Here is a 15,062-nt window from a genome sequence, read left to right as displayed (position 1 = left end):
ACACAGGGAAGCTCCGCTCCGCTCCTGCCGGGCTGTGCCACCGGGGATGCATTAGAATTATCAAGGCTCTGCCGCGAAACGAGGCCAGGACAACAGCAAGGCAGAAAACGCTGTTCTGCTGTCAAGGAAATGCTCGGAAAGCAGAAGGGAGCGAGGGCTGAGAGCGCAGAGCTGCAGCCCTGCGGCCGCGGGGGCGGCGAGCGAGTTCGTCCCGGCAGGGCGACAGGGGACGGCAGGGCGCGGGGCAGCGGCTGCCATCCCTAAAATATTTATAGTTCCCGTGCGCGCCGGGAGGAGGCAGTTTGTTTTCCTAATTTTTTTATTTTCCCTTCTCCTTCCTGCCAGAAATAAAATTAAAAAAAAAAAAAAAAAATTACCGATTACCGAAAGCTTAGCAGCGCTATAAAAAGTGCGGAGCGCGGCTGGCGGGGGCAGCGGGCGGGGGCCGGGGCGGCTCCGCGGGGCGGTGCGGGGGGCGCGGGCCCCGCCCGGCTGCTCCGCCCGGCCTGCGCGGGGGCAGCGCCGCGCATCCCGGCTGGCGGGCGGGAGGCTCCGGGAGGCTCCGCGCCGCTCGGCTCCGCTCCGCGGGGCTGCGGCGCCATGGAGGCGGTGGACCAGGTACGCGGAGCCCCGCGGGCGGGGGGCGGCGCGGGGCGGCGCGGGGAGCGCGGAGCGGGCGCGGTGCTGACCCTTCTCTCTGCCCGCAGCTCGCCTCCGCGGGCACTTTCCGCGTGGTGAAGGAGCCGCTGGCCTTCCTCAGGGTGCTCGAGTGGGTGAGTCCCGGGCTGCCGGGGGGGTTGTCGGCAAAGTGCGCGCCCGGCGGAACAGGTGGGAGCTGGGCCGGGCTGAGGGACAGGGACGCGGGGGTTGGGGACAGGGACGCGGGGCGAGGGGCTGGGGACTCGCGTCCTGCCGCGCTGTGGCCGGCGGGGCGGGCTGGGGGCTGGGTTTGTGGGTGCCCCCGCCTCATCCTGGTGCTGGCTGTAAACGAATTTAAAAAAAAAAAAAAAGCACCGAGGAAAATAAAATCCTCATTATGCATTTAGCAAACTTGTCTCTGGGCCGAGCGGGGAAGGAGGCAGATAATTGGTGTGCGGAGCAATGTCACTGTGTGTTGCTCTGATGCTCATTCGTAGTGAAGTCTGCAGGTCAAATGACATCCATCGCCAGTAGGTCTGCGGGAGCAGAGAGCCTCTCTGAACGGAAAGTTCAGAACATGTCATGGAGGATTAATCACATTCCCCTAACGCCGACTGGCTGGGGAATTATGTAAGCCGCGTATTTTGGGGGGCGCGTCCCCGTGCGGGTGCGTTTATCCACATGTTGTCACCTGCCGCGCACAGCCCGGACCGGGATGCCTGCGAGGGGCTGTTCGGGTGTGCTGGGGGCAGCTGCTGCCCCAGCCCCTGTCCTGTTCTGCACACCAGAAGCAGCTGCTCTTCCCCGCCGGGCACCTTGAAGCATCAGGTTCCGTGGAGCTGGGTGGTGGAGATGTGGTGGCACCGTGGCTTGGGACGGGGTGGCCCCACAGTGGGGTCACCTGCACGCGGCAGTGGATGGACAAGGTCCCTTGTGTTCCCTGCCCAGAGCTCTGCAAACCCACCTGGCACTGCTGCTCCTGCCTCAAGGAGAACTCAGGACATCCAGGGGCTGAGCCCCAGGCAGGTCTGAGGGTGCTTCAGCCACTGTGCAGCACTCACCATGGAGCAAGAATGGGGAGCAAAGCTGTTCCTGTGGCTACTAGCCGCTGGGAATGTGGTCTTTTGGCTGTCTGCCTGATGAGGCTATGTCTGCTGGAGGTTGGGAAGAGAGCCCTGCTGGGAAGGACTCTGGGCTGATGGGCATGGGCTGTGCCATCGAGAAAATTGTTCCTGCCCCAGTCAGTGCATTGGCATCCTCAGGACAGCGAGTGGGAACTCTTCTCTTGGCAGTTTCCTGGGTCTGTAACTTCTTCCAGCAGCCAAATATAAAAGCTGCCTTTGTCATGGTTGGAAGCCACAAGTAGAACTCCTCTGGCTGCTCCAAGTGCACGTTGGTTGTGTGTGTACACATGCATGCACACACGGCTGTGTGTAAACAGAGCTCTTCTGACACGGCCAAGGTGGGCCAGTCCTTGGCCATAAGGGAATGTGGCAGAAGGGTGCAGAGTGTGTTAACATTTAAGATGATCTGAGAAAATACTTTGTCTCCTTTTCACAGGTATGTGTAAGTGGAATTAGGCGCAATTTAGTTTATGGTGTTTTGGAGTGTGGAAGACTTTTTTTTTTTTAATATACTTGAAAGACTTTTTGGATTACTGAAATTCCATCTCTATTCAATTAATTTTATTTCTCCCATCTTCCTTCTCTTCTTACCATGCCTCCCAACTGCTGTTCACATCTCTCTACCATCTACAGTCTCAACTACTTGTCCACCTCTCTCTCAGTCTCCTTTTATCAGCCTAATCATAATTTCAAACTTTCAAAGAAGACCAAATTCTCCAGCCAATTCTGTGTCCGCTTCCATGTCCCCCGGCAGCCTCACAGACCTCATTGCACTTGATCAGAACAGTCAAATTACACCCCTTAACACCTCCCACTTGAGTCCTAGATTGCATCTGCAAAGAAATAAAGTTCATAGCCCAGCTGGTGACGCAGCGATTCTGGGCGTTGGGTGGCTCTCGTGCCTGGGGGGAGGCTCTGTGGTGTTGCAGCACAGATGGCAGAGCTGTGGGGGATCCTCAGAAAGGCTGTAGGGTGGAGGTGGTGCAGGCTGAGAATGTCCTCAGCTTGTCCATGCAGTCCAGCCTTGGATTTGCACACTGGTCATTGGGGTGGTTTGAGTTGGCTCACAGCGACTCTGGGGAGAGCATGTGTTTATTCATCAACCTCTGCTGCTGAAATGTGTGTGTTTGTGGGGGCACACATTTGCAGGTCTGGAGGCAACTGAGGTGGCTGTAGGTTTCTCAGGTGTGAAATGTTGCAGAATTAATCTGTGGGTGTGCAGATTTCAGTTTACCTGTAGTCTGGCTCAGACATGGACCTCTGTCTCGAGGAGCAGGGACCTTATCTGACCTTCTTCAATCTCCTACTTTGATGGTCACCTAACACCCAGAGAGAAGCTGCTGAGATAAGGATGATTCTTCTGAATATTCACAGCACTGTAATATGTTTTCATTTGTATTTCCCATGTACATTGTAATCTTATTTTCAGACAAGTTGCATTTAGAAGCCATTAAGAGACAACATTGGCTCAAGCCCAGGAAAGGTTAAGAGAAAGAAAAGAAACCAAGAAATTGTCTTGTAGCAATTATGCAAGAGTTGCATTTTTTTGAACTCCACCTTGGAAATAAAGTATGTGGATCACAAATCTGAGCTTGGAAAAATGCACACAGCTGCACTGGGTCAGCCCTGGGTGTTTCCAGCTTTGAGTCAACTCATGGCATGTGCTGGGGGCAGGGAAGAGCTGTTTAAAAGCTGTATTTGTTCTTGCTACTCTTTATTCCCTTGGCTGTAACTCCACAGATCTTTGCATGAGAAGAATGTTCTTCTGAAGCTTATTTCTCACAATAATCTACTGTGGCACTACAACCAGTAGCAATGTCACAAACACTCTTACAACTTCACTTGAAAAATAACTCTCTTATACATGCACCTGACAATAATGAATAAGGAAAGATGAAAGAGAAGAAATATGTTCATTCATCTCCCTGGATTAATTTCAGTCCTGTGACTCTCTGGATGAGTTTAGACTGTTTTTATTGGGGTCTGCAAAAAGTGAGCAAGACAAGCAAGTTTGTCACTTTTGGTCTATTTGTTTTGCAGTTGCTGCCTCTCTGGAGCCCTAGAAGAGGAAATTAAGTGAAAAGCAAGGGTCTGCTCATGCAGTGTGATGGGTATAAGAACTACCTCATGTGTAATCAGGTTGTCACTGGCAAAAATACTTTTGTTAAAATGGAAACTTTGTATCCCTAGGCTGAGTTTACATTGTGAATTTCCACAAACTTCCCTTCTGCAAACCCAAAGCAACCTGATACTTACCCAGTTTCGTGGAAAGTTACAGGAGCTGCAGCGCTGTCCATAATGTCTTTCCTGTATTCCTCCATAAATAGCATGGATGCAGAAACTCCACCATTTTTGCAGTCAGGAGGTGCTGTGATTGCCTTGATGGCTGTCTGTAGGTTGGTGTTTTAAAATCACTTGCAGTGAGCTCCCTGCTCCACCAGCTTGCAGCCCTGTCTGGGCTGGTATGGACAGGGGTATTTTTGGCATATTTCTGGCACAAAGGCCACACTGTAACTCTGTCTAAGCCAGTGCAGCTTTTATCAGGGAATGTGTGAATCATTGATGTTGCAGGACGAATCTTGTGGATGGTGGCTTTTCTTGACAGGACAACTTGGAAGTGGACATTAGGATGTTCAGTGAACTCGAATGTGTCTGAGGAGTTATTTTACTCCTTGCCTTTGTGCCAAAAAAAAAAAAAAAAGTTGCATTCCAGGCCTTGAACAACTGGACTTCGTCACTGCTCATGGGCATCATCATGGGATGTACCAAGGAGTTCCAAAGCATTGCAGGGCATTTGGACAACAAATCTCTGGTGGAAAGTGGATGAAGATGGTCTGAAAAATCTGTGTGTGGTGTACATGGACCAAGCTAACCTTGTTTTGCTTCCTTGCCTTCATGCTGTGATCACTTGACTGGTGAGCCAGGAGAAAGGCCAGGCTGTTGCCTGCCTGGCAAGAGTCAAGCTTGCTTTGATGAAGTTTGCAGATTCTGAAAGGGTTAGCATCCCTTGCCTTGCACACAGATGCATGTTCAGAAGGCAAAGGGAATCTGAATCTTGAAAGACTGATAATAAGTCTTGTCTTTTGTCCTAGTGCTGATTGCTCATCTGGCCGTGGAGTGCTTTTGTTGCACTCCATGCATATGAATGGACATAAGTAGCTGCGTGCTTTCAAGTGTGCCCTAGAAAAGCCTAGATATCTTGAGATGCTGAAAATAAATGGGAAAGAAATAAGAAGGTAATGCTTGCATGAAGCATGTGTGATTAGTAGTTTGCTCTTTCTAGTGCATTGTGGGGTGAGATGTTTTATAGTTGCTTGAGACTCTTCATCACATTTGCATGTGTTTGTTTGGTTTTTGCTTAGTCAGAAGGCTGCTGACTACTCTGGTAGGGGCAGAGACTTAGTTGATGGAGTAGGGTTACCTTGCTGAAGCTTAATTATCCTCATGGATGGAGGGTGGAAGAGTTGAGTGTTTGATCTTCTCTACCCTCATATTGAAAGAAAAACCTTTAAAAAAAGTAGTACTTCTTACTGCCTGGTGATGTTGCTCATACAATGCCAATCTGATTATACAGATGCTGCATTTAGTGCTGAGCCCATCCGTCTTGATGTGTAAGAAGCACAAAGACTTGTTAAAAATGTATTGCCAAGTGTTTTGATGTCTGCCTTGGGATGTAGGTACTTAGCTTTATTGTAAACTGGGTCCCAGTTGCTACCTCAAAGGTCTTGTATGTGTAGTATCAGGTCAATAAAACATGTGCCACTTAATCAAAAAATGTAAATCCATTTCTATGGTATTTTAATATTAGAAAGGTAATTACCGTGTAACTAACCCTTCTCTGTAAGCTGTCATTAATTGGATGATTTCTTATAGGCAGCTTAGCATAATGCATGCAAAATACACTGCAGCTCTGGGCAGGCAAAAATTGCCATGATGAACCAACAGGATGTGAGCATCCAAGAGACCTGAGCCCTGGGAACAGGCTTCACTGGTCCTTGGCTTTGGGCCTGCAGCTTCTGAGCACGAACAGGGGTAATCTGCAGGCAGGGAACTCTGTCAGACAAGTTATTTTTATTAAGAAGAACCCAGGAAGTGAATTTTGCTGTTAGACATCAGCTCTGTGGTGTGCGATAGGAAGGATCTGAAAAGTTTTTGTAGTCTCACTGAAGGCAGATGTGAAAGCCATATGTCACTCTGCCAGTGGGACTGGCATAAAGGCAGCAGAAGCACTAGCAGTGCCTAAGTGGTGTTTTACCTTGTGGTCTTAAAGTCTCAACTTGTGGGAGTCTCATGACTCTGAAACCTCTGGCTTTGATAAACCATATGGTTTTAGATCAAGGTAGCATAAGAAAGATGGGAGCTCTGAAGACTGAAGACCCAGAACACAAGTGAAAGAACAGGAAGTCTGTCTTGTGATCACATGTTTTACGCAGTCTGCAGAGAGCTGACTGCTTTGCTGTTCACATCCATGATTATCTGCATGAATATCTGGTTGTAAACTGAGAATTGTGCTCATCAAAAAGTTGTGTTAAAATGGTACAAACGCTGATACCAGGGAAGAGAAAAGGTCAGTAGTGCCTGACCACATTGCAAATAAGTTACGTCTTTCATCTGGAAAATGCCTACCATTTTCCATTTAGCACTGTGTTGTGATCATGGAAGAGCTGATTTTAAAAGGTCGCCTAACAATTCATTTAAATCCTGATGATTCTCAAGCAGCCCAGAGTGGGACCCAGTATAAAACAGTTCAGTAGGATTAGCACGTATGGTTGAGACAGGGCTCCAGGAGCAGGACTTGCTGGAGTTATGTGCTGCACCTGTGGAAATACCTGTGTGAAACTGGTAAAATCTCATGGTAAGCCATTTGAATGGCTGCTCTTATCTGAGTGTGGCTGTTTGAAGCATTAGGAATAGAAGATGAGGAAAGAGACTCATTAATGCTACATTTGATTATATATGCAAACCAGGTTTCTATGAAAAGAAGAACAAAAGTGATCTGACTTTCAAACTAGCAGTAAGATGTGTGGAGATAGAGGGTTCTGCTATTAGACAAACACAGTTAAAGTCTCCTTGACAATTTTTATGAGGGCGATGTTTCAGTCATCACTCCTGTAAATCAGCATCTGCATAATTGGAGCCCCGGGTAAAAGCCCTGCATGTTGACATCTCTGGGTTCAGATGTTGCAGTTGGGGGAGGACAAGCTTGGAGGTGCTTCTGATAAAACCCTTTTTATCATTTGGAGTCTCTGGTCCCTGGCTTAACCTCGGTTCATTCACACTATGTGTGATCCCAAGAGGCAGGAGATGTTGCTTGGTGAAGTTCTCCACTCTGCTCCAGGGGGAAGGAACAGAAGGGAAGGAGGAGAGGCAGAAAGCTGGTAAGGCTGGTCTCTGCCCAGGGCTGGTGGTGGAAGGCAAAGCTGCACCTCTGCAAGCTCAGCTTTCCCCTTGGGCACTGAATAAAACTGGTTCTGTCTTAGTATGGGCCTGGGGTGCAGTGTGAAAAACAGCACTTGGCTTGTCTGTCTGTCCAGCCCAGCAGCTGCCAGAGGGGTCTTAATGGATTTTACTCTTGGGGGATCTACAGAGTGCTGTTAAGAATGTTATAGAAAGGAACATACAGTGTGGAGGTGCTGCGTTTAAGGTGTTTGTTCAAAGTGGCATATGTGCTGCAAAGTGTGACATAGTTGCTAAGGTGACAGCTTGCTTGCTTTTTGGCAAAGGCAAAAGAATACTGAATATAGGCAAACTGTAAGCTTTTGCTTCAATTTGCACAGTTTTATCTTCTGGCCATTGTAGAGACTTCTCAGGTTTGTGTTTGGAAGCAGTGTTTTCCCATTCAGAACACTTCACTCAGGTAAAAAAGCGAATAGTGCTTCTCATTCTTATGGAAAAGCTTAAATCACATAAAATGATGTGGATTCCAATTATTGTAGATACTATCAATGGCATTGAAAGGCTTCAGTATATAACACTCATTTAAGTAAGGAAGTATTCTCTAAAAACATTTTATATAAACAAAAATATTAGGCGTTGCCTCGTTAGCAGCCTATGGATACAGGCACACCCATGAGCGCATGCTCCAGAAGATTTTTGCATGGAGTATTTGCATGCATTTGCAAGTGCTCAAACCTAAGCTGGAATGGATGGTGAGGGGAGAACTCCTGCAGGTCAGGCTCAGAGGTTGGTTGTGGTGGGAGGGAACAGAGTATTGTGCTGGACAGCTTGGGTTCTGCTGTGGTGAAGTATTTTCATAATGCTGCCAGGGGAGAAGGATCAGAGGATTAGACTGGCCCCTCAGGAGAGGGGGTTTTCCAGATGAGCAGCCATCTGTGGCATGAAGCAAATGTTATGGACCTCAGTATGAGAGCAAAGCAGAAAGGTCTCACAAGATGAATGTCAGCTTTGGCCCTTAAAGCAGCAGGGTAGGTGCATGACCCAGGAGAAAGGCTCAGGAAAGGCTGAACTAATGTGCTCATTGCCCTTTATTGTTTACCTTTCCTTTTTTTCATGGTGTTCTAATGGATAGATAAATGTGTTTCTCTGAGAAAGCTGTTCTGTCTGTGCCTTTTCCAGGATGCCTTAGCATCTGGGAGAAGGCTGTGTTAGAGGCAGAGGCTGTGGGAGCTGTTGAGCTGGTGCTGTGGGGAGCTGCAAGTGCTGCAGCCTGGGCTTGGGATAAACACTGTGGGGAGCTCTGTGGGCTCCAGGTCCTGGGTAAGTGCAGATGTTCCAGCCCAGCTTGGCAGGGCCATTGCAAGGCAGAAGTTAGTGAGGATGTTTTCATCAATCAGTCCATGATACCCTACACAGAGGGCTTTTGCTGGGGGATTGGAAAAGCCTCTTTGATAAGAAGACCCCATCCTAGTCACTGAAATGTGCTGGAGAGACGTAGTGTTAAGGAAGCAGGGTAAAAACTGAAGCAGGAAGATTTCATTGAAGTGTTATACATTTTCAGAGGAGAGGTGTATGATCCCAGACCCGCTGTCAGAAATAAATCTGATTTGACTCTCTTGCAAAAGTCCCAACCTGTCAATTTGATCTTTATTCTATGAGAAATACCAGAGCCTGCTGTGAACAGCCTGACTGAATATTCACTAGAAGTATTCAAAAGCCTGAAGTATTGAGGCTGAAATTCTGCCCAGAAGATTTTAAAATGAAATGCTACCCAACATCGGCAAGATCATTGATACATCAGGAAGTAATTTATAATAACAGCTCCACCATAGCTCTTTGAATTTCGAAGAGAAGTTTTTTGTGTTTGTCCTCAGTCTTCCCTTTTCCTGATGTTAATGCTCTGCCCTCCTGTGTAATATCTCAGGTGATGCAAATCCAAAGTATATTTGGCTTGAAGTGATAAGCCCCAGCTCAAATCCTTTGTCATGTGCATGTTGGGTGCTTGTATTGGGACCCCGTGTTTGACCCTGCATTTGACAGTCTTTATAATATTTGGTGAAGAGCATCTTTGGCATCCCAAATAGTATGAAAGAAGAAGCAAAATCTTCCTTGCTAGGCTCCCAAAAACCAAGGAGACAACTGGCTCCTTGGTCCAGCCTCCCTGATGTGGGCTGTATAGTCTATGGCTGCCTTAAGCATTCAGATCAAAATACCCCAGGAAGCCAGGAAATATCTTACAGTTATTTAACAAGCAAACTTAAGCCTTGCTTGAACTGTTTTCAGAATAATCTTCTCCCTGGCTGTGTGCTGGAGGTATGCTCGAAGCAAAACCAAACAAGACAAGGCTCCCATCTGTGTGTGAGTCTAAACCCATATCATTGCTTAGCCCTGCTCCTCCCCACACTGAGGCCATGCTGCACACAAAACCCCACTGCTTTGCATCAGTTTTTTATCCCATTTCAAACAGCGTTTGTATGGAGGGAAGGGTGTCTTGGAGTGGTTGAACATGGCAAGATCCCTACCTCCCTGTTGGGATTGTAAGGGGGAACAATGTTCTTGGATGTATCTTGTGCCCAGCCCAAGGAGCTTAGGTTTGATTCTGGAAATTGGCTTATTACTGCAGAATATGTATATTGCAATAATTATCCTTTGAAGTTGAGCAGTTTCTCTTAGTGTTTTTTTAGGGACTGTACTTGAAAGCCAAAGTAAGCGTGGGATTCCCTCACCACCAAATCCAGCAGCCGATAAATCCAGCAGAGCTCTCCTGATTGCCATCTCCAAGGGCAGTCAGCGTGCTGGAATGGAATTAGGTCCTGGTTTGAAAGAAGATGCCTGCCAAAAAATTAAACAATGGATGCCTTCCTGTTTAATTTTAACATTTTAATTAAATTCTTCGCTGCTGTGCGCCTTTGATCTTGGTGAGCTGATATACATGGTGTCTGCTGTTTGTCGTAGCAGCATTTTGTTCAAATCTTGCACGCAGACACAAGGATGCATTTGAGGATGGATAAAAGTGCAAAAGCTGCTCACTGCCAAGTAGTGAGCGCATTACAAGCTGCCTTTTCCAACTGGTGACCCACGGGCATGTGGACAGAGGGATTACTCACGAGTATGGCTCAGTAGAGTTTCTCTCTAAACGTATTCAACTCCCTTTTTTTAATCTTCTGTGAACGGTGCTGCAAGAAGAGTTTCCTTGATGGAATTACTCATTGAGAGGGCTGAGGCCAAGAGTGGAGATTTCGTTGTGAAGGAGATTTAATTTCGAGTGGAATAATTAATAAACTTTGATTCTTCAGTCAGAGAGCAGAAGCAACGCTGTGTGTTGTTGACTGGGCACATCCATCGATTAGTTCCAGCCAAGTGCCCAGTTTGGGAGCACTTGGCAGGCAGCTGGCTTTCCTTACAGCCAGGCACAGAACAGCAGGAAAGGTATTAGAAAGAGTTTCCTCATGGATTATAAGCTCAGGCAGGTGATTGAGGATCATGTGGAGTATTTGTCCTTTGTGATTTGGGCTGTACCTAAAATGTCAGGGAAGAATCTGTCATTTCTACATCAAAAGGAGTCATTACTAGAGCTGCTTTGGGAAAAGAAATTTCATTTACTTGAAGGAAAAATTATTTTTAATCTCGATTTCCATTGAAAACTGGCGCTCTGGTAAGATCATGAATGGAGGAATATTTGTGACAGAAACAACAATATATCAACACAAAATATTTCCGTAAAGAAATATTCTCTACAGAAATGGTTGTGTTCTCCTCCTCTGCACACTCTGCTGAGATGCCCCAGTCTCACTCCTTCTGGAAGAGTCAGTGATGGATGATCCCAACTGGGACCCTTCTGCCCACTGGAATGGCATAGCCTGGCCGTGGCACCTGATTTCCAGAGCAGGGGCAGCGTGAGGGAGCACCCCAAACCCTCTGAGGGCACAGCAGTGGTGTACCCAGGGTAGATGATCCAAGCCCTTAGCACTGGCACTAAGAAAGAAAAGTTAACATTTTTGCTGGGATGACAATTCTTTTGGGAAAAGACAGGTGAGTCTAAAATGCAGAAAACTCTTGTGGTTGAAAATTGTCCTCTGCCATGTAAGTCCGTGAATGCATGGTGGTGTTGTACTCTATGCATATACTGTGTGCCTGGCCCTTTTTTCGGCCAAACATGGAGTTTTTCAGAGCTGTGCAGAGGCAGCACAGTCCACCCAGCAGAGAATCAGCCTCACTAAGCCTCCTGGTTTGGCGGCATTGGCTCCGCGTGCCGCGCGGTCGCGGGGCTGCTGTGGCAGCCTGTCACTCGTGGCAGGCAGCTCTGCGGAGAGGGCGCCTGTTCCAGCACAAAATCTGTGCCTGTCCAGATTGCGAGGCCCTGGCAGGCAGCAGGAGCTGGCTCCACCACGGCCCGACATATGCAGGGGACGCTGGCTGTGCCACGGGGTACGAGCCTCCTGCCGTGTCCCAGTGCTTCCCAGGCGGGGATGATGCCATGAAAATGAGCTCCTCGCCCGCGGTGTGCCACGGCCCAGCGGTGGTCCCCACTGCTGTCACTGCTTTTTTTTCCTTTCTCTTTTTTTCATCCTCTCCACCATGGTTTTCACGGCAGAATGACAGCATCCGGGCAGGGACACAGGGTTCAGGTCTTGTGGCAGAACCGATCCAGCACAGCTTGTGTTGCTGAGGAATCAAACAGAAAAGCTTGTTCTGCCACAGAGCTCGCCATGGCACAGCTCATTTCTAAAAACGGCTTTCCCTCTTCAAATTTATGTGCTCATTAGTGCTGGCCACCCATGGGTGCAGCGCTGGTTGTTCATGCAGCTGGAGAGGCTCTGACAGAGCTCATAAATGTTCATTGTGCAGCTTAGTCCCCCAAAAGTAGTGACTCAGCAGTGATCAGACATCTCTCATGGGACAAACAGTTCCCATCTATTCCCAAATTGCATTGAAACCCGTGTGTCACTGGGCTGCCAGGAGGCAGGGCTTGAGTACCCCACATCTGTATTGCTTCTGCACAGAGATTGCTAAGCACGTCCTGGGTGTTAGGACAAGAGTACTTTTGCTTCGTTTAAAAGAAATTTTTTTTTTTCTGGGGATTTTTACACGCCACCCCATGATGCGCTTTGGGATGCATTCAGCTTTCTCTTCTGAATAGGGCTCCAGATGATGGAAATAAATTATCATAAATTAGAATAGATTGCACTCTTCAGCATCTCTACATCTGTCATTATGTTTCTTTAACAGTTCAGTTTAACATTTATACACACTCTGACAGCAGCTACTGGTGTGTATGCTATAAATATTGGCTTGGAGAAGACATTAATGGAGTTTAGGTAAACGTTTGATGCCGCTGAGATTCTGTTCCATATGGTGGTATGCAGAGAAATCAGATTTAATGTGCCACATATAGTGCACATGTATTCCCTATGGACTGGCCTCCTGGCATTGCAGCAGCTCACTACCCCACCAAGAAAGAGCAGGTGCCTTCAAAAAGGAAGGTGAGATTCTTGCAGTTTATTCTGGTTTTTACCACCTGTATTGTCTGTGATGTTTAAAGCCGACATGTAGCATGTAAAGATGGGAAGTGCTCATGAAAAAGAGACATCTCAAAGAAGCAGTGGTCAGGAATTGGGCAACAAGATGTGGGAATGCTCTGCTTTGAACGTGTCTAAAGAAAACCCATGGCATTTTCTGGCCCAGGTGCCATTTTGTTGGACAGTAACTCAGTAGCAGGGCGACAGCTTTGTGCATTGGTTGGTCACAATGCACCTAAAAAAGTTGCTAAATCTAAAATTGCTAAACCTAAATTTGCTAAACCTAAAATTTGGGACTCCTGATGAAACTGTCACCAAAGCTACACAAGGGGAGTATGGCATGAGGGTTTGAGGACTCTGGCTTTCATCCCTCTGACTTACGTGAGGACAAACAGCTGAGACCATCATGGCAAGAAGCAGGAAGAAATGTATTCTGGTCCCTCTAGTGTTCCTTCTGCAGTTCAACAGAATTGGGATGTCTGTCATAGGTTTGGGGTTTTTGCTTTGTGAGCTTGGTGTGTGGGTTTTTAATTTTGCTAATTGCAGCGCTTTCATTAGTGTAGCCTGATGGTATTACTGTGCCCTCTGCAGTATTTCTCTGATTTATCCCACTTTCAAGCTAGCAGGAGGGTAAGAGGCCTGGCTTAGCACTGTGGAGGGGTAAAGCAGCCCAGCTCTGCTCCTGGTGTGGGGCCCTGGGAAACATCTGGCTTGTGCTGGCCCTGGGGCACATCTGCAGAGAGCAGCGGCTGCCCCTGTGTAATGCAATGTAAGTAATGAAGTAACCATAATGTACAAACTGACTCAAAGCAGGCCAATCTGAGGAGAAAGTGCTCTTCACACTGCAAATTGCTAAAGGTCTTTATGATGCCAGTGAATTAAAAATCTGAGAAGAAAAAAAGCCTCCAGTGCTGTAGGTTCAAGATGAATCTTTTAAAAGCTGCTGGTGGGCAGGGGAAGAGATAACTTATCTGAATGGAAATGTATTTAAACTCTGTATCTTGTACAGTTCTGGGTTGCTGCAAAGCAAACTGTGTTCCCTGTCAGTTGGAGAGCTGGGGACATTTTTGTATGGAGTGAATAGGTTTCTGCATTGATGTTTGCCCTTTTGATCTTAATCGTTAGCCAGGTTTCCAGTCCTTTCCAGGTTATTTCTTTTAAAAGAAGTTGCTTCTGATGTTTTGGTGATTCACTCTTGTTTATTCACACTGGCAGTACAGAGGAGCCTGGTGTGCTCCTGCATCCCATGAAGCATCTGCAGCCACCTTCCCCCTGGCTGGGCAGAAACCTCTCTCTTACCTTTGAATTTCCAGGTTTTTCTGTTCTTACTGCATGTGTGGTTCTTCTGCCTCAACTTTCCTCTGCTTTCTTGCTCCTGCAGAGAAAAAAAATGTTTTGTGAAATCATTAGCAAAATCTTTCTGCCCAGAGCAAAACCTTGCCCGTGAATTTCCTTTGAATGCTTGCTTGTGTCTGAGCTTGAGGCTGGCATTTAGATCTCTTGAAAGGTACTTTAAAGGAACTAAACTGCATTTAAAGAAAGGCAGCATTTACATTGGCCTGATGCTAAAGACATTTTAGCCCAGCCAACGAGATTTCATGGTGAGCCTTGGTCCAGCAAGGAGCCCTTCAGCCTTCTCCAAGCTGAAAGAGAAGCTGGACTCTGGGGAGCAGTTTCAAAGCATTGGAACTCTTTAATCATTGTTTGTTGTATTTGTTTTCTGCATCTTTTGGCTCTTTGAGGCCTGGACAATTTAGATCTGCACAGTCTGAGAGCAACTAGGACAGGCGTGGGTTTCTCCATCATGCCCTAATATAAGCATGCAGGATTTGGGAAGGAATGTGCTGTGAGAGGAAATTCATGTAAACAATCTGCATTGGATCATTTGTCATGAGGATATCTCTTTGAATTGTGTATTTAATTAATTGAATTTTTTTTCATTTGGCTGTCATCTACACTGTAAAGATATTTTTGGCTGGAGGGGAGGAAAGGAACCCTTATTCTGGGTGGGTTGATTTTTTTTTTTTTTTTTTGTTTTCAAATATACATTATGTTCTCATAGGAAATGTCTGTGTACTTCTTTTGCATCAAACCTTTCAGCTTTCACATATGGCTGACATTCATAAATTCTAAGGCTGTTTCTTTTAAGCTTTCTATGCCCATTGTAAACCTGGAGATGACCCATTCCCAGTTCCTACTGTCACCTGTCCCTGGCTGAAAGGCCCTTTGGGGTAGGACGGGAGAGAAGTCACACTTTTTGCATTCCAATCAGTGCTGGATCTCGGAGTTTAAAAATATCCCAAGTGAAAAACATGGATGTGAGTCATACAGAAAACACCCTTCATTTCTCAGGGAGTAAAAATATCAGAGAAACACATTCTTC

General features: G+C 46.9%; 1 protein-coding gene across 1 annotated transcript in view; it reads left to right on the top strand.

Moving 5' to 3' along the window:
* The first annotated feature begins 463 nt into the window (after nt 1–463).
* Nucleotides 464–15,062, top strand: part of SYNPR (synaptoporin) — a 98,726-nt gene continuing 84,127 nt past the window's right edge. Inside the window, exons 1-2 of the mRNA XM_085072393.1 lie at nt 464–618; nt 708–773. Coding sequence (XP_084928519.1) covers nt 601–618; nt 708–773 — 84 coding nt within the window. The 5' untranslated portion in view covers nt 464–600. The remainder of the gene's footprint in view (nt 619–707; nt 774–15,062) is intronic.

The sequence above is a fragment of the Lichenostomus cassidix genome, chromosome 12 (assembly GCF_008360975.1).
Source record: "Lichenostomus cassidix isolate B80296 chromosome 12, HeHo_3.0, whole genome shotgun sequence".
Lineage (NCBI taxonomy): Eukaryota > Metazoa > Chordata > Aves > Passeriformes > Meliphagidae > Lichenostomus > Lichenostomus cassidix.
The sequence above is the reverse complement of the archived record's forward strand: the minus strand, read 5'-3'. Positions and strand labels throughout refer to the sequence as shown.